The sequence below is a fragment of the Rhinichthys klamathensis genome, unplaced genomic scaffold (assembly GCF_029890125.1).
Source record: "Rhinichthys klamathensis goyatoka isolate OS25496 unplaced genomic scaffold, OSU_Roscu_1.1 h1tg000040l_1, whole genome shotgun sequence".
In the NCBI taxonomy this organism is placed as follows: Eukaryota; Metazoa; Chordata; class Actinopteri; order Cypriniformes; family Leuciscidae; genus Rhinichthys; species Rhinichthys klamathensis.
Window position 1 is genome coordinate 7,809,132 of NW_026606587.1, and position 19,989 is coordinate 7,829,120.

The window sequence follows — 19,989 nt, forward strand, 5'->3', positions numbered from 1 at the left end:
AACATTTCAGATTTTCTTGTTTATTTTCACAATTTTCACCACTCAGTATAATGCTGAATCTTTTGATGAAATGCCCAGGTCAGATTTCACACCAAAATCAAACAAAACTATATTTTATAAATAGTAAGTAAATCCTAATGTTACATAAAATAAATCTCATTTTCACTATTGTAATACGTTAAATACATAAAAATAATCCTAGCTGGACACAGCACATTTTTTAACAATACAAATTTTCTGTATTTATGGTAGTACAATTAAATGCTTAAAACTGGTACTACAATAGGCTGGTGGCTTTAGTTTCATATTTAAAATATTATTTTATTTGTTTATTTATTTTTTAAATGTAACATTTTAATGTTCAAAATATTATTTTTAAACCATCAACCATCATAGCATTATTTAAGCAATTGTAATTGCAGTGTAAATACATCTAAATGCTGCTTTAGATGCACTGCAGAAGTGACACAGAAGCAGGATTCCTTATTATTCTAATTGAATTTATTGACTAAATGCAAGAATTTGATATAATAGATAATGCATACATCTAATAAAAAATTGCCATTATAAAGGTAAAAATCCCCTGGAAATCGGTTTTAGGTTGTACGTAGTGGAAAAGTTAATTTCTTTCACTGCTGTAAACAACCCACCACACAAAATATGAAGAATATGAAAAGCTTTTGGGAGTAAGCGGTCCACAACCAGCACAAAAACACACACACTAATTATCGGTATTATCATACAAAATCTCAGAAAATATTGATATACAGTATTTTTTGTCAATATCGCACACCCCTAATTCCTGCTTTATTTAAATTTAAATGTGCTTATACAATCCTTCCCATCAGACACTCAGTAATGTTCTAGTGTAGGTGCCCTAAGCAGTCATGGAACAAAACATGCAGTGAAAATATATCTGTACTAAAATCTTGCCACATGTCGCAATGTAGAGGGGCTGCAGAAAGAGTTTAATATGAAGTGACTGGAATGGACTCTGATCACAGCTAATATGACCACCATATGCCTAATATCCAACACAACAGTTTTTTGATGAGAAGGAGAGAAGATAATGAATGCGAACCTCTGAACTGGGACTCTTAAGCCAGAGCAGTTTGGCCAGGTCGTCTCCTGCTGTATTGTTCACGGCATGCTCAAACACCTCCACCTTCTCCATGAGAGTCAAGTGATCATAGTCAGGGGCCATCTAACATAAATTACACAGTTTTAGTTAACAATTTCATTGAATAAGTTATTTCGGAGATCAGTTTTACTTCTTCAATTCTTCACTTCTTCCTACACTTTCCGCATAATGCAGACCTTTTATTTGGTCCATTTTACAGAGTGGCATAGTGTCTAAAGCTCATGGTTTGTAACCAGAAAGCATGTTGTCTCTAGCCAAGAGTTAGCACTTATGTCCTGATTTAAAGAATGTAACTCCACATTACTTCACAGGGAATTGTCCCTGTAATAATTGCCCCCACAGTTTGTTTTGGATAAAAGTGTGTACTTGACTTGATTATTTTATTTCATGCCTCACTAGCCATGTTTCCATCTAAAAAAAAAAAAAAAAAAAAAAAAAGGTTTAGCACTTCAAAATGGTAACCGATGTCGACCACAATATTTAACTTTAGCACATAAATTTTATATAGGTACTTCAAATAGTGCAAAAATGTGTTATTTTGTAAAGAAAAGGGGCTTTATCACAAATAAATGTGGTGTCACATCAGGAAGCTGTATTTGTTATGCTTAAGACGTGTTACCCTAAGCATAATGCGGTGTTCAATGTTGAGTAGGATCTTCTTCTTCTCTCGGTAGTCTCGAATCAGTGCATGCAGCGTGTCACAGTGAGGAACCCAGCCGATCAGACCAGAGTTGGTGGAAAGTGGGATCACAGCATAGCGCTGAATACTGTTAAAAGACACATTCATTAGAGGAAACATGAGCATTATATCATCATAACCTACCTACAGGGCTGGGTGATATTTTTTTAATTAGTTTTGAAAAAGCAATGCAAATAGACTACGCTTATGACTAGTGAGTATGAGCATTGTATAGAATCATCCACAAATATAAGCACCCTTGGTAAATAAAGGGCTATGCAAATGTGCCCGTTTAGACAAAAAAATCTAAGAACAAATTAATGTGAAGTTTTTTCTCCTAAATTTGAGCTACAATTATTGGCACCCCTAGAAATTCTTATGAGTAAAAATCTGAAGTATGTTTTAATTTATAATGTTTGTTTTTATGTCCTTGTAAATTATTTCCTGTTTTACTGGCAAAAATAAATATTTGGTGATAAATAGGCCAAATTCCTTTAGTCATCACTATGGGAAAGACCTGAGAACAAAATATTTACTGTTTGTAAGATGAAAGGCTGCACAAATTAGGAAATGGCTATAATTTTTTTTAATTTTTAAAAAAAATCACAACATCTATTTAAAAATAGATCCAAAATAGAGCTTTTTGGAGATGCTTTGTTGTACACACAAAGATAGCCATGCAGAAAAGTACCTCAACCCTACAGTGAAGCATGGTGGTGGATCTTTGATTTTGTGGGGCTATTTTTTAATCAAAGGTCCTGGACAACCTGTTAGGTTACATACTATCATGGATTCAAAATGGTATGACAAATTCAATTAAGCTCTTGGGAAGTCGACACTTCAGCCCAAAGTATACTTTTCATTTTCATCTTCAGGAGGGTTCGCAGACGTCCGCACACCCCGTCCGCGTGCAGCCCAATTTTTGACGGTGCACGTACAACAGCGCATGCGCAAGAAAGACATAGAAGAGTAACAACAAAAGTACTGCACATGTGTCGAAGTCAGCCATCCGCGTTCATCCGTGGTTGATTGTACTTTGAAAGCTGTGCGGACACGATTGCAAGCGAGATGCATCCAGATGCGGAAATTAAAAGTACACCTCGCCCTTTAATATAACAACACTTAATCATCTTAAAGCTGCATTTCGTAACTTTTTTGGGTTAAAAATTATCCAAAACAAATTTTTGAGCAAGTACATAACCAGCCAGTGTTCAAAACTATCTGCTTGCCTTAGCTCGATTCAAAACGGTAAGCTTGTAATAATGTTTGTAATCCCAGTGGTACTGGTGGATTTCGAACAGAGATGGCAACAAAGAGGAAAAACTACGGACTGCAGCTTTAAGTTGTGACAAATTAATACATTTTAAATTTTGTTTAAATTTAGTGCTGAAGTTGAGTCGCAAATATGGCCAAGACAAAAGAGCTCTCACAAAAGCTAAGAGAAAAGTTTTATTACATCAAAAAGGTTATAGCTATAAGAACATTCCAAGACATTAAAAGTTCCTAGAGAACTCAACCCTGGCAGCATCATTTTCAGTGCTCTGGCGAACCAGTACGCACTGGTACGCAGTACCAGCACTTCTATATGTTAAGCTGTAGTGTGCCATCACATGTTCTTGAGTACCAGAATGACGAGACCAAACTAAAAAATTTTGGACCCAAAGATAAAGAAATATGTCTGGCACAAAAAAAGGAATGGCTTATGATGAGAAGAAAACCATCCCCAAGGTCAAACATGGAGGTGGGTCAGTCTTGTTATCGGGGTGCTTTGCTGTGAAAATCTTGACCATGCGACTAGCATCATAAATTCTCTAAAGTATCATGACATTTTGGCAATTTGTTTAATGTAGAATATGTGTGTCACACAAATCCATAGATGTAGGATGGCTGAGAAGATTATTGGTTCCCCTGCCCAACCTTAAATTTCTCTATTATATTGCATTATTTTTTTTCTTATATATTTTTTTTTTTTTCATTTTTACTGTATATGCCTGCACTATCATGTTTGTCTGCACTATGTCTGTACTTTCTTCTGCACTGGAAGCTCCTGTCACCAAGACAAATTCCTTGTGTGTAAACTAGGGGTGGGAATCTCTAGGCACCTCACGATTCGATTCGATTACGATTCAGAGGGCTGCGATTCGATGCTAAATCGATTATCAGAATCTTTTTTTTGTGTGTGTGTGACTATAAATACTTTGCTTTAAAAGTACAAAGTAATGACCCATAAAGAATTAACGTACAATATATTTTATTAACATTGCAAAGAACCAACAGGAAAATACATGTGTGTCTGAACTAGCAGCAGCATATTTGTAGTAAATTAATAATATAACAACGACCGGTAACGTTACAGCCGAGTGTTTTTCCTCCTCTGGCTGGAAACGTGTCATTTGGCTTCATGTGTCTTGTTTCCGAAATATTTTAGTTTTACTCTACAAAGCTTACAACTAGTGTGGCTCTTGTCCAGCTCCTTTCCCCCTTCAACTTCAGAAGCCAAAATATTTCCACACGTCAGCTTTTAACGAGGAGGGTGTTTGGATTTGGCGCTCAGCCATCGCGTCCGCGTCTGTTATGTGCACGCCACAGACGGTCCGGCCACTGCACTTCCGCGCTTCAGAGTTCCGTCTTTCGCGTTCCGTCAATATTACGTTATTATAAATATATATAAAAATTTTTTTTTTTTTTTTTTGAAAATCGATTTTTGACAATTGTGAATCGATTCAGAATCGTCCACGTCCGCATCGCGATGCATCTAAGAATCGATTTTTTTCCCCCACCCCTAGTGTAAACATACTTGGCAAATAAAGCTCATTCTGATTCTGATGTATGGGACCCATACATTTTGAAATGGACATGGGGGGAAGAGACTGGGAGGATGAAAGTGGGTGAGGACAAAGATGATCCTGATGTGTTAAGAAATTTTATGAGATTTGCTTGCCGGAACAGAACATGATAATAAACAGACATGCATAGACAGAATATCATAATGTAAAAACCTGATGAAAGAATTCAATTAAATCATAAATTAAGTGGAAAGTGAGGACCACCAATAGATATGAAAATAGACATGAAAGTTGCCCAAGAGTTGGAAAGGATGGCCAGACTAGGAATTACTTCGGCAGTGGAGGAAGCTACTCCTTGGGTGTCTGCCATGGCAGCTGCAGTCAAAAAGGATGGTCCAGTACGCATATATACATTGACCCCGTGCATCTTAACAAGGCTCTCTTGAGGTCTCATCACCCATTAAAGACTGCAGAGCAAGTGATCGTTGATATGCCACAGGCAAAGGTCTTCATTCAGCATTCTAGATGCAAGGTATGAATTTTGGCAATTTTTTATTTATTTTATTTATTAGTTTATTTATCAGGGACCATGCACAGTTCAAACCCTGTACCAGAGTTAGCTATACGGCTAATTTACATCTGTGGTCCCTGGGCAAGGAAAAGTAAAAAGACAACATAAACACACAGTACTCACATAAAAACCAGAATACAAATATACAATATATAAAAAAGTCAATGATCACATATCTGATTCGCCTTCAGCCAAGTCTTTACGGACATTTTAAAACTGCTAAGGCTTGCACAATCTCTAATGTAATGTGGGATTAAGTTCCACTTTTCAACCACTGCAAATGAAAAAGCTGATTGTCCAAATTTAGTTTTCCTAAATTGAGTGCAACAGTCACCTCTTACAGAAGCCCTGGTGACCCTTACATTATCTCTGCAAAATGACACACATTGCTTGAGTGGGGGTGGTGCAAGATCATGTATCAATTTATACATCAGGCACATGTCAGCAAAGCTTAAAAAACGGTCAAATCCCACTGGACGTGGAATCATTGAAACTCACGACATTTATGACCTCGTTCGGGAAGATACAAATTTTTACGAATGCCATACGGGATACCAACTGGAAGTGAAGTTATTCAGAGATGCATGGAACAGCTCTTTTCTTGACAGCCACGTGAAATAGTCGTAGATGACATCTTGATCTGGGTCTCTTCTGTAGAGGAACACAACAAACCTCTTAAATGTGTGTCAGAGCCATCAATATGCAGCTGAACCTGACAAGATGAAGCTTTAGGGTCTCTGAGGCGCCATATGTGGGCCACCTTCTCACAGATAAAGGTGTCAAGCCCGACCCAGACAAAACCAAGGCAACCCTGCCCCAGAGGGCAAAGATGGTTTGCAGAGGTTTCTTGGCATGACCAATTATGACCCAGGTCATGCTGAGAGTTAAGACTGATGTTCAGGGCTCCTTTGTTCACACTTAGACAAAAAGGAAAGATCAGCCATGACAAATCGGCCAGACACCTTTCACTTCTGGAACCTGGGCATACAGTATGGATGGAGACGACCAGTAGGTTTGACAAACTGGTTACGGTTTCTGGAAAGGTCCGCCAACCCAACAGCTACATCATCCAGTCTAATAGTAAGACCTATGCAAGGAACCGCCGTCACCTTCTACGGGTAGCTGAATCGGACGGTCCTATCACTACAATGTCAGTGCCCACGATCTCTCCAGAACCCCAAGCAAAGCCATCTGCTGCGGTGCCACATGACTAGGGTTGGGTATCGTTTTTTTTTTTTTCGATACCGGTGCCAAATCGATACTTTTAAAACGGTACCGGTGCCTAAACGGTGCCTGAACCGATACTTTTTTTTTTTAAAAGAGAGCCTCATAACGATGGTGAATGACATTAAAGAACTTTTTTTATTGAAAAAATATATAAATATAAGTAGTCTAAATACAAAATACAACAAATTTACATAACAAATTCACAATAAAACCACCTAACCCAAATACAATAATTTAACACTAAATAACACTACAGTATACTTAAATACATGTAAGTGAATGTGTTTTGTCATTTAAGAAACCTTTATAATGATCATGATTCATGTTAGTTGATCTAGCTATAACACACAATGGGCGCCATGTTAGTACACACCGCAGTTCAGAGAATTGTATCTGTCAGGCTACAACACGTCAATTCATCCACTTCTCCCGACAAATACATTAAATTAAGTGGCTGGTGAAGTGTGAGAAGAATAGAGTAAATTTTATAGTTACCTACACAATGTGTATCTAAACACGTCATCAATTTATAATTGAAAGAATTGTTATTGCCGCTTCCATAGACATCAGTGTGTATTTTACAACCCCAAATCAGAAAAAGTTGGGACAGTATGGAAAACACAAATAAAAAAAGAAAGTAGTGATTTCTAAATGTACTTTGACATGTATTTCATTGCAGACAATACAACAGCACATCATTTAAAGGAGCTGTATGTAAGATTGTGGCCAAAACTGGTACTGCAATCACTTTCAAATTACTGTAGAGTGGTGTATCCCCTCCCCCTCCTCCCTGACTCGAGGTTGCCAGATCGGCTGCAGGATCCAGCAGGAACGTGACGAGCTGCAGCTGTGGTAACTAGAGCAGAGCTGGCAACCCGGATGCCGCAACACTACTGACTTTGTGTTTGGTAGATAGGTGGAGGGAGGAGCATCAGACCAAAACACAACATGACAACATCAACATCAGTTGAGGGCTGCAACTTCACTTTTTAAATGACAATATCCTGGCCGGACTACTGTTGTCAGTGATATAAGTATTTGAAATGAACATGATTTCTTAATGTCTAGTGACATATCAGGGCCATTTTATGATTAATTGAAATAAATGTCTTACATACAGCTCCTTTAAAGGTGCTCTAAGCGATGTCACGCGTTTTTTAGGCCAAAACATTTTTTGTCACATACAGCAAACATCTCCTCACTCCTCCTATTTTGGTTCTTGCAACACATTTCAAAAAAAGTTGGAACAGTAAAGCATTTACCACTTTGTAATGTTGCCATTCCTTTTCACAAGACGTTTAGGGACTGAAGACACCAAGTGATGAAGTGTTTCAGGTGTAATTTTGTCCCATTCTTGCTGCAAACAAGTCTTAAGGTGGGCAACAGTACGGGGTCTTCGCTGTCGCATTTTGCGCTTCAAAATGCGCCACACATTCTCTATTGGAGACAGGTCAGGACTGCAGGCAGGCCAGTCAAGTACCCGTATCCTCTTCCTCCGCAGCCAAGACTTTGTAATGTGTGCAGAATGTGGTTTTGCATTATCTTGTTGAAATATGCATGGACGTCCCTGGAAAATATGTCTTCTTGAAGGCAGCATATTGTGCTCCAAAATCTCTATGTACTTTTCAGCATTAATGGTGCCATCACAGAAGTGCAAGTTACCTTTGCCAAGGGCACTGACACAACCCCATACCATGACAGACCCTGGCTTTTGGACTTGTTGCTGGTAACAGTCTTGATGATCCTTTTCTTCTTTGGTCCGGAGCACACGGCGTCCATTTCTCCCCAAAAATACCTGAAATACTGATTCATCTGACCACAGTACACGTTTCCACTGTGTGATGGTCCATCCCAGATGCCTCCGAGCCCAGATAAGTCGACGGCGCTTCTGGACACTGTTAACATAGGGCTTCCTTTTGGCACAGTACAGTTTTAACTGGCATTTGTGGATGTAACTACGTATTGTGGTACTTGACAAAGGTTTGCCAAAGTAGTCCTGAGCCCATGTGGTGATATCGCTTATAGATGAATGACGATTTTTGATGCAGTGCCGCCTGAGGGATCGGAGATCACGGTTGTTCAGCTTAGGCTTGCGCCCTTGTCCTTTACGCACTGAAATTCCTCCACATTCCTTGAATCTTTTAATTATGTTATGCACTGTTGAAGGTGAAATAAGCAAATGTCTTCCTATGTTTCTTTGAGGAACATTGTTTTTAAACATTTCAATAATTTTCTCACGTATTTGTTGGCAAACTGGCGATCCTCTGCCCATCATTGCTCCTAAAGGACTAGACCTTCCTTGGATGCTGCTTTTGCACCAAATCATAATTACAATCACCTGTTGACATCACCTTTTTCAAATCACATCATTATTTAACCAATTTACCTGATTACTAGCCCTAAATTGCTCCTGTCCCAACCTTTTTTGGAATGTGTTGCAGGTCTGAATGACAGGAAAGGATGTATATTTACAAATGAAATTAAGTTGACCAGACAAAATGAAATACAAGTCAAAGTACATTTAGAAATCACTACTTTCTTTTTTTATTTGTGTTTTCCATACTGTCCCAACTTTTTCTGATTTGGGGTTGTACAAACTATAGCCTAAATGTTGTTTTGCAAGTACTTATGTGTATTTAAATGTCTGAAACCTAAAATAAAGCTTGTGTGGTTGAAAACACTAAATAGTTGTGATGACACAGCGCTGAGCGCGTCTGTCTCTGATTCAGCGCCAGCCAACATGCGAACACAGATTTGAATTCAGAAGTTGATGATCACGCGTTCTGAACATTAAGCACACCAGTGTGAACGATCGTATGCGTCAAAGAGTTAACTAGCGATCACATGCGGTGATGCTGTTTCTTGCGTCCGTTTCGGAGAACCAGAGGGCAAATATTTCAACCGACAGCTGAGGCGTTTAAGTGGCACACACACACACACACACACACACACACACACACACACACACACACACACACACACACACACACACACACACACACACACACACTCACTATGGGAAATTTAGAATGTCCAGTCCACTTGTATTGTGGGGGAAACGAGAGCACCCAGAGGAAACCCATGCTAACACGGAGGGAACATGCAAAACTGCACATAGACTTCTTGCTCAGCTGGTACTCAAATCGAGGACCTTCTTGCTGTGAGGCAACAGTGCTACCCCCAATGAGGCACCGAAATCTGCGTTTTGATTTGGTCCGGTTACATAGCGGTTACTTAGGTACCGGTTCCATATCGGTGCCCTGTTTCGGTACCCAACCCTACACATGACCCTCTAAAAAATGGATGTAACATGCCGTTACCACAAAACACTGACAGTGCCAGGCAAGATGATCCAGACTCACAAGCCCCAATTTGTCACACACTGATTACTCATACAACATGTCGTGTTTACAATATATAGGAGCACATGCTTCATGTTGTTACTGTTTATTTCTATGCTGCATCCCTTCTTTCTTTTAGTTTATGCTATGTTATGTGTTAAAAAAGAAGAGAAGATGTAGAATATGTGTCTCACATATTCATAAATGTATGGGAGCCAGATGTTTTGAAATGGACATGGAGGGCGGAGACTGGGAGGACGAAAGTGGGTGTACATCACAAAGTTTATATAACGACTATTATTGGGCACATCTACAGTTTATTTGAGGTTATAAAGTGTAAACTATTCTCTCTAAAAAATACTTTTTTGGGGGTTGAATATTTTTTTAAATATTTTACGTTTAGAACCAATTTTTTTATTTTTTTTTCATTTGAACTCAGTACCTCAACTTTACATTCTCAGATTCCATCAAATGTGTATGAATAAACATTCTATGATGGTTTACTGGTGACTTAGTGTTTTCATAAAAAAAAAATTCACAAAACCAGAATGTCTTGTCAAGGGGTTCAATAATTTTGATTGCAAACATATATTTAAATTTTTTTTTTTAGTGAAACAAAAAGATTTAGTGAATATATATATATATAAAAAGACCAAACCAACAAATCAACAACAAACAAGTTTTGCTCATATTTTACAAAGGTGCCAATATTTGAGGAGGTAAAACCAGCTCTGCTCAGTGGGTAGCACTGTTGCCTCACAGCAAGAAGGTCCTCGATTTGAGTACCAGCTGAGCAAGAAGTCTATGTGCAGTTTTGCATGTTCCCTCCGTGTTAGCATGGGTTTCCTCTGGGTGCTCTCGTTTCCCCCACAATACAAGTGGACTGGACATACTAAATTTCCCATAGGAGTGAGTGAGAGAGTATGTGTGTGTGTGTGTGTGTGTGTTTGTGTGACTGCATCCCAGTACTGGGGTTGCATGAGTTAGTGCACTCCACACCCAGAGCTGGGTTGCGTCGGGAAGGACATCTGGTGTACAACCTGTTCCAAATAAATATGTGGATGATCTATGTGGTCACTGTGGTGACCCTTAAAGGGAGCAGCCAAACGCGAGAGAAAGACTGTAAGGCCATATATGATTAAAAACATTAAAACATTAACATTAAAACATTAGTAAATTCAGTTCCCTTTCAGTCGTTCACATTCGACGTAGTCGACGTCGACTGAATGGGATCACGCCAGGGAGCCTACTGCCTACTGGTGAAGGACGCGATGCAGCCGCTCCCTCCAGCCGATATGAAGGCCGGCTTCTATACTTCATTGTACTCTAGAGAGGTGGGTCAAGACCATCTTGGTCCTGTGTTAATTGAGACGGGCCCTTTTCCGAAAGCCTCCGTTCAATTTGTTACACAGAGATGCATTTCCAAATGCTCCGTCCCCAAGATTGGTCTGCAGCGTTCGACCTGAGAGACATGTACTTCAGATCTCTATCCTTCCGCACCACAGGCCATCCTGTGTTCGTGCGTTCGAAAGGTGTGAATTATTAGTACAAAGTCCTACCCTTCAAGTGCCCATAGCCAGTTGGGTCCTCAGGTCAACTGGGAAAGAGTAAACTAGTCCACGGACTGAGGATCTCTTTTCTAGTTTGGAGATGGATTTGGTCCACCGCATCTCTGAAAAAGAGGGTGTGGTTAGTGCTGTATAGAAGTGAGAAAGGGTCCCACTGAAACTCTTCAGAGGCTCCTGGGGCATATGGTAGACGCAGCCGCTCGGCTTCCTCCATATGAAGACCGGTTCAGAGGCACGCTCCATGGGAAATCACCCTGGCCTGGCGCCAAACCCTCAGTCCGTAACAGACCTTTTGTTTCCCCGGGTCAACGGTCTGTAGAACGAGTGTCCATCAATACCGGCTGAGGGGCCAGGTACAAAGGCCATGCAGTAACGGAGGTCTGGGCGGCCCTCCGACTGCATTGGCATCCATTGCCTCGAGTTGATTGCAGTTCACCTTGCTACTCGACACCGCTACTCAGCGAATTTGTACTGGTCTGAAAAGACAACATTGCGACCGTTGCGCTACGCTTCCGTCGCATACCACAACGGTTCTAAAACGGTTCTAAAAAGAACGGGACGCAGAGGTTCTGGTTACCACCGCAAGAATTTTTATGCTGTAGAGACCATCACTTCTGTGAGAGCACCCTCTCAAAATAAGGCATGCTCCCCCTTAGAAGTGGAACCTATTCGTTGAATTGAGTCTTCTCTCTGTGAGGAGATCCCGAAGGTGTTCGATCACTTCAGTGCTTCTTTCTTGCTAATGGGTTGGAGTGAGGGCTGTCTCCTCCACCTCAAAATGTTGTTGTTTCTGTATTGACGCACATCATGATGCAGTGGATACAAATCCGTGGGAAGCACGACTTTATCGTCAGGTTCCTGAGGGGAGCAAGGAGACTGAATCCGCCTCGTTACCCTCTTGGGACTTATCTCTGGTGCTACTGGACTGCAGATACCTCCCTTGAGCCACAGGCAGTGAGTTAAAAATTAGGGATGCACCGATCCGATATTCAGTATCGGTATCGGCTCCGATACTGCCATTTTTGGCGGATCGGGTATCGGTCAGATGAGGCCGATCCAAATCCGATATTGTGCATATACTATTCTGTGTTATTGTTAAGCCCCACAAAAGGCACAAAAACATTGTAAAGCACCATAAAGTTTTCATGGACTATATTATAAGTGTTCTGAAGCCATTATATAGTATAATGTGAGATAGAAATGAATATTTAAGTCATTAAATTCAAGATCACATAAAATGTTCCCTCCGCTACAGCTGTCAATCATTCTCCATTCAGCATCAAACAGTGTGTTGCGCTCGGTTACGACACGATGAAACTCTCTCCAAGATGATTCAATGTTACTATTATTATACTTGATCTGTAGATAAAGGTCTATGGTTTCGCATAAAACCACTTTATCTTGCTGGACTTTATTGCTGTAACTTAATCATGCTACTTTCTACCGGTTGTCTGTTAGATCACATCACTAGAGTGGAGTCAGAGCACTATAATTGTTCTTCACACGCACAGTAACTGAAATTTAAAACTGTTAAAAGAAAAGGCTCAATAAACTATTGCATAGATAGATACTGTATAATACACTACGCATCAATGTCTTTCCTTTGTGCTTTGAACTTCAATGCGGACTCGACGCACTGCGCGCTGTGACTCCATGTTGCTTCAAGCGCTTTGTGCCGCACTGTATTGGAGCCTTTCATATCATAATACAGTGATGCAATGAAAGATTATTAATAGCCTTTCTGTCCTATCTATCATGTGTTGCTGCCTCATTAAACAGCTGTGCTATAAATTTAAAACATGTATCACTTTTATAGTAGCCTAGGCTATATCTAAAATAATTTATCTTTTTGATTTTTGTTATCTTGTTTTTCATGAATGTATTTTACAACAATACAAAGAGCAATGTGTAAAGTTTTACCAGATTTACACTTGTCTCTTATTTGTTCCCCACTAAATGTTTTTTTTCACTAAATGTTCAGATTTTATACAATTATTGTGCACTCATGATTTTTCCAGACAAAATTTTACTGCTGAATTATCCACTAATCTAGCATTATAATAGTATTTTTGTCATAGATTATGATCATATATTTTTTTGATTTGTTGTTTTTCTTTATAATGAAGTTGTCTGTATTAAGTAGATTGTGTTTAACACACAAAAGAGTGATTATCAGTTCAACACAGAGTTATAGAAATTCTACTTGATTTAAAAAAAAAAATGGTATCGGTGCATCCCTATTAAAAATCCTGTTTTAAGAGAAACAGTTCTCCTGCTTGCTTGGTCTCTATCTAGAGCATTCATGGGCAATATACGGCCCGGGGCCGGATCCGGCCCGCATAGTGCTTCAATTCGGCCCCCGCGATGCGCTCGATGCGCTCACAATTTGGATGAAACACACGCCACCTTTATCTGAACTGCGATCCTGAATGCGTTTCTATCTTGGAATGCATTTCACATTAAAGAAAGAGAAGGGAGAACGAAATATAACTGTGCAGTGTAACCTCTGTTTGCCAGCAACCAACCTCCTTACAGTGTCCAAAGACTCCATCTCCAACCTGAAGAAGCATCTAAAGTACTTTTTTTTTATTAGCTAGGGGTAGTCGTCTCACTCGTCTGCTGTAGTTTTACTGGTCACCTTGCTATTTTTTAGTTGTATCAGCTAGCTACCAGGGCTGTAATGATATGCGATATGAAACAGAAATCGACACTCAGAACCACGAACCTGTGTCGCGTGTGAGAAGGCAGAATCACAACATACCCCTTCCAACTCCCAGTTATCCTTCCCGTCCAGATCCAATGCTACCTCATCTTCAAATTACTATTAGAAGGCTATTATTTGAAGGTAACATTATAAAATACGTAGACCTACACTACACCACACAAAACTAGTTGAAGATAAATTCTTTAAAATTGGGCAATTCCAGCGTTATGGACGTGACATTTGCAGTCAAAACTTGAAATATAAATTCTCAGAAAATGCATTTAATACCAATATATTGAAACGTCTGTTTATATCCATACTCCCTAAATAAAAGAGTCCAGATATTAGAAAAATATCTGTCTACACATGCATTTTATATTTAATATGAGGGAAATAATCATGCGTGACACAAAACAATCTTTAACTTTTAGGTGGCAAAATATTTTTTAGTAATTCTGTGAATTACACTGCGCAAACCAAAAGTAATACTACCCACCGGATGAAGAAGGGTTGTCTCTCAGTCTCCACAGAACATAAAATATTTATTTTATTTTATTTTTTGTGTTCGCATTTATGAGGAAAAACAATGTTACGGACGTGACAGTTCTCCGTTAGGGACGTGAATGCTCTGAAAGCGGCACTAAAAGATGCTTTAAAACTTTCACAGAGACATCAAACAGAAAGCACAAAACCTTTCTTTAAAGTGAATTTCGTTTTGTATTAATTGTATCTTAATTTTAATCAATGTTTCATCAACCAATTACCTGGATTTAATAAATAAGAAGTAAATATAGCAGACGATAGATAATCACGACGGCGACGGCGCGTGAACTGGAGCTCGTCTCATAAATGAACCGAAACTCAGCGTATAAGGTAACCTACTTGCCTCACAGACATGTCTACTTTTAAACAGAAGAATTCAAAACGAAAGAAAACACTTATTTATTAATAAACAATTAAAATATCTCCTTGCTATATTTGACATATTCATAATCATTACTTTTGCCGGTTCTTTGTGACAGCTTTTAGGTGCTTTATTGGCAGCGCCACCCTTAAATGTTACATGAGCGGCCTGTTTAGTAAGCAGGATTTGATGGCCGCATTCTTACACTTAAGAAAGGCAATTCAATATGGAAGTAATCCAAGTATTCAGAATACGTTACTCAGATTGAGGAATGTAACGGAATGCGTTACAAATTGCATTTTTGGGCATGTATTCTGTAACGAAATACGTTTTGAAAGTATCCTTCCCAACACTGGAAGTCTGTATGTTAATGTAACCTGCACACATACATTTGCAGTTTTGTTAATAGTTTTCTATCTTGAATAGCTACAGCTGGTATGAATGACAGTTGAACAATATACAGGGTAGTGTAGGAAAGTAAATCAAGTTATTGTAACCTTAGAGTAGCCTAGGTCAGACAGGCCTATAGCAAAAATAAATATCAGGCAAAGTCAAAGTAACTGTAGAGTAGCCTTATACATATTTGCATTGAATTAATTTGTACCATTTAATCATGTAACCATGTTTAATTGCAATTGTCCAAAGTGTGGCCCTCACTTTATATGTGGCCCTACACAAAAATAAATATTTGTGTGTGCAGTAAAGTGGTTAGAAAAAATGAAATCGGAATCGGCTAAAATCGGTATCGGCAGGTCAAACTCAAGGAAAAATCAGAAATCGGGATCGGCCTAGAAAATTGTAATCGGTGCATCTCTAGTTCCTACCTCTCCTACGGGACCAGGTGGTGAGCCTGCAAGCGCTGCCCCGGAGGAGGCAGACCCAGCCCTGGCTTTTCTCTGTCCGTCCGCTCCATTGTGGTTATACGTGCTCAGAATGCAAAGCCTGGACCTCAGACCAGCTCTTGTTTGTTACGGAGACCAGCAGAAGGGAAGGCTGTTTCCAAGCAGAGGTTGGCCCACTATGTGGTTGCCTTCATCTTGGTGAGAAAGTTTTCCCAAGATGCACATGCCCACCTGGGTGGTGAGCTCTTCCTAAGTGAGAGTTTGCTAGGCGTTGACACCGAGTGCCTCGCTGAACAGATGTTAAATAGAGTTGGGGGCTGGGCGACACCTATCACGTTTGCTAGAGAACTAGCCTATGTGTCGAACCGCTGCCTTTCGTGGGCTCCCTTCACATGAAGCCAGTTTCACCATAAACCCGGTTCGAAGTGTCAGCTTGCTGCTCCATTCCCCTCCTATGGACTGGATACATGCGCAATTCTTGCTCCAGTAGAGTTCCCCTTATTAGCCGAACCCTGTCGAGTTCCTCCATACCCTTCAGCAACGGACGTGGCGGCCAGGCCTATCACTCGTATGCACTGGTGGAACCTGTGTTAGGCTGGGTCCATATGTTGTGATCCCTACGGCGATCCCATATGTGTATTCTTCTACGGTACAGCTCCCTGCGGCGAGCCCGTGTCTTCCCTCGGCAGAGCGTCACTGTCCGGTTGAGTCTCCCCCCTGTCATAGGTTGGAGCCACCCCAGTGACATTCCATATGTTGTACTGCCCCGTCCATATGTGTATTCTCCATGTTACCTCCCTTAGGGCAGGATGTGGTTTCTGCAGCGTCCCTTCCTTCCATTGATAGGGTACGCTTTCCCAGTGGTCCTGTGGAACAGCAGTGACTTCCCTGTCCCATCTCCGCCTCAATCGACGTCGACTATGTCTCTGTTCCCTCCTTCAGGGAACGAGGGTTGAATACGCAACCGAGACGTTCAGTTCATTTGTGGGAATCTTTTTAAACTGGCCACTTCATGGAATCAATGCAAAAGATGTTCACTTAAGTCCTTGCGTGGGATTTTTTATTAAAATGTTTTAGTAAAAATATGCAGTTGCACTCACAAGTTTGAATACTTGTTGCAGAATCTGTAAGCTGTTTTGTCATTTAAAAAATAATAATGGGGTCATACTTTTTTTTTTATTTAGTACCACCATGAATACGCCATTTCATATAACGTATGTTTACATATATTCCACAAGACCAAATAATAGCTGAAGTTACACAAACTACACAGTTCAAAAATTTACATTGCCTTGGTTTCATTTATTATGGTGTGCAGCTGCCTCGATGATCAATGATTGTGTGCATGAGTCCCTGCTTTGCACTGAGTAGTGAAGCTGCCCACTATCTGAAGCCTGCATTGGCTATATGATGATGAGATCCAGCTTTTCATACTTAGGACAATTGAGGGACTTTTACACAACTATTACAAAATGTGAACATTCATTCATGCACGTTCAAGCAGGCAACACACTACATTAATATGTTAACTTTGAACATGATGATCTGTGTAAATTGTTATTATTTTGTCTTTTGAAATATATATATCTCATCTTCCTGAAGGGCAGTAAGATGTCTGCATATGTGTCAGTGATTAAAAATGCTAAATGGTGGCCGATACTGCAAATCGGTCGACTACTAATTTGTACCCTATCACACTTCTTGCATCAAACATTCTGAATCCACTTGACAACGTCAATTGGTGATTCCACTAATCAAAAACCAAAATGATCTTTTTAAGCCATTTCAGAGAAAATACATAAAGTGAGATTATCAATGAAGATCAATATCAATATATTATTTGCTTTAGCTATGTCTTATTTGCCTGATATAATTTGTTTTAAAGAATGACACTGTGTGAGATGCTCTGATTGCATGAATGCGAGAGGCTTGCCTTAGATTCTTGCGTAAGGAGGCTGGGTCATTAGCCAGTAGAGTGTTCACTAAGCCAAAAAGCTGCATGACCCTCTCGTCTTGCCGTAGATCTTCATGGCCCTTCAGCAGGAACATGAACTCATGACCGTTGCTACCTACAGGGTGCAGAGGAGAACAGAGAAAGCTTTTGTTTCTCCATATCAAACTGAACTCCAACTTCACATTTACAACCAAGATTACAGCATGTGTATGGAAAAAAAAAAACCTCATACATCTTTACTTTGTATCTTGTATCTTTACTTTACTCTGCTTTAATTTTTTGTTTTATTTTTGCATCGAAATGCATGTGAATATAAGTGAATTTAATTTGTTAAAAATTAAATTACCTTACATTAAACAGGCAGTTTGGAAAGATATGCTGTCAGACAAACTGACAGTATAGTTGGCCATTGCTCAGAGCAAGCCATGAGCCTGATCAGATGTAAAACTGTGTCTTTTGTTGATCATTTTCTTTGCCCCTAGTATTAACCAAATTTACAGCCTATGCAAAACTGCAATTTTTTATTTGGCTCTTACCCATGATGGTGAGTTTGCGTGGCCGCTGTTTGGAGGTGATAACCTGCAGTGAGGGAGCAATGGACTGGATACGTATTATTGGCTGATTGGGGTCATATGTTCCGGGCACAGCCAACTCCAGATCACGACACATAAGCAGTTTAGGTGAGACGTACTGAAGCTCTAGAGAAGTGAGCTGTGGACAAAGCAATATGCAAGAATGTTTCAACTTTTAACACTTTTATGAATAAACATAATTATATCCTGGCAGAAACAAGAGGTTAATTTTAAAAGTACACCACTTTTATACGATTTCACATCTGACATCTTATCAACACTGTCAGATATACATGATATAATAAAATAATAAATATATCAAATCTGTGGTAACACTTTATTTTAAGGTGCTTGTAATAAGCAGTAATTAACAGTTAATAAGACACTTATAAGACCTTATAAGATGCATATAAGATGCATAATAAGCATTAACTAATGATAATAAATAAATTAAATTAAATAATAAATTTCTCAAGTATCAATACATTGCACTTTTAGAACAGCCGAACAAACATAAATGGTAACACAAACTCCCAGTCACTTAAAAATTGACCTTCCCAAGAGGGAGTAGTTTCCCTGATCTCTTCAGGGCCTGGACCTTTAATTAACCCTTATATGAAGTAGTTAATGCTTATATGCATCTTATATGCATCTTATAAGGTCTTATAAGTGTCTTATTAACTGTTAATTACTGCTTATTACAAGCACCTTAAAATAAAGTGTTACCAAATCTGTTAATATGAAAGCTAGTCTATAGTTCACCTGCTATGAGTTCAACAACATCACATATGCCTCTAGTGCAGTGGTTCTCAACTGGGGGGTTCTCACTAGATGGCCTCAGTGATCCTCCAGGGGGGCCACAAGATAACTTTAATTTAATTTAAATATATTAATATAATTAATTTTATTATTAATATGTAAAAAAAAATTGTTAAATTCTGTACGTATTCTGTAATTGTTTCAGAGCAACCCAAGCCGTTTCTCATCGCACTGAGTGAAATACAGGCTGAACTGCGGCTCAAAACACCCAACCGCTTCATTAAAGAATATGAAAACTATATCTCTCATGGTGCGTGTCCACTGCCGCAGAGCAGAGCGAACATTTTCAATTTAAGCGTGCGTGAGCGTGAAGCTCAACTTCCATAGGAATGAACTGAAAACGCTCGCTCTGCTCCGTGACAGTGGACAGGACAATCAGTTGGGTAAAGTTGGATGACAATTGTAATGAAGGTAAAGACAATTACATTTACATACAGGAGTCGTACATTAGACATGCGCCAGTCTATTATAATTGATGCGCAAACAAACCATGTATGATGCTCTCTGCATGAACACAGTTCAATATATTCGCGCAGTTGTCAAAATTAACTCAACTGTGACTGTTTTATAACGGATGCTCGCCGAAGAAGCGTGTTTTGGAGATGTTTGTGAGGATCAGTGGTGTTTATGTACACATGGGCATCAGACGAGTTGTAAAGAATGTCTGCAGTGAGATTTTTGCAAAGTATGTTGAATTTATTTTGTTTAAAAATAATAACATGGAGTTGAAAAGTAAGTAATAACACTAGAATAAAATGTTTTTGTGAATAAAAAAGGTTGAGGGGGGGATGGGGGTTGGCTGGCAGTATTGATTTGGAGAGGAGGGGGGCCTTGGAGTAAAATAGTTTTTATATGATTATGATTTATGATATTGCTGCTGG

General features: G+C 39.4%; 1 protein-coding gene across 1 annotated transcript in view; it reads right to left on the reverse strand.

Annotated features, from left to right (window-relative positions):
* The window catches only part of mtor (mechanistic target of rapamycin kinase), a 191,538-nt gene that overhangs the window by 16,067 nt on the left and 155,482 nt on the right, over window positions 1-19,989 (reverse strand). Inside the window, exons 46-49 of the mRNA XM_056246740.1 lie at window positions 18,254-18,428; window positions 17,697-17,832; window positions 1,761-1,908; window positions 1,082-1,204 (exon numbers count right to left, since the gene is read on the reverse strand). Coding sequence (XP_056102715.1) covers window positions 1,082-1,204; window positions 1,761-1,908; window positions 17,697-17,832; window positions 18,254-18,428 — 582 coding nt within the window. The remainder of the gene's footprint in view (window positions 1-1,081; window positions 1,205-1,760; window positions 1,909-17,696; window positions 17,833-18,253; window positions 18,429-19,989) is intronic.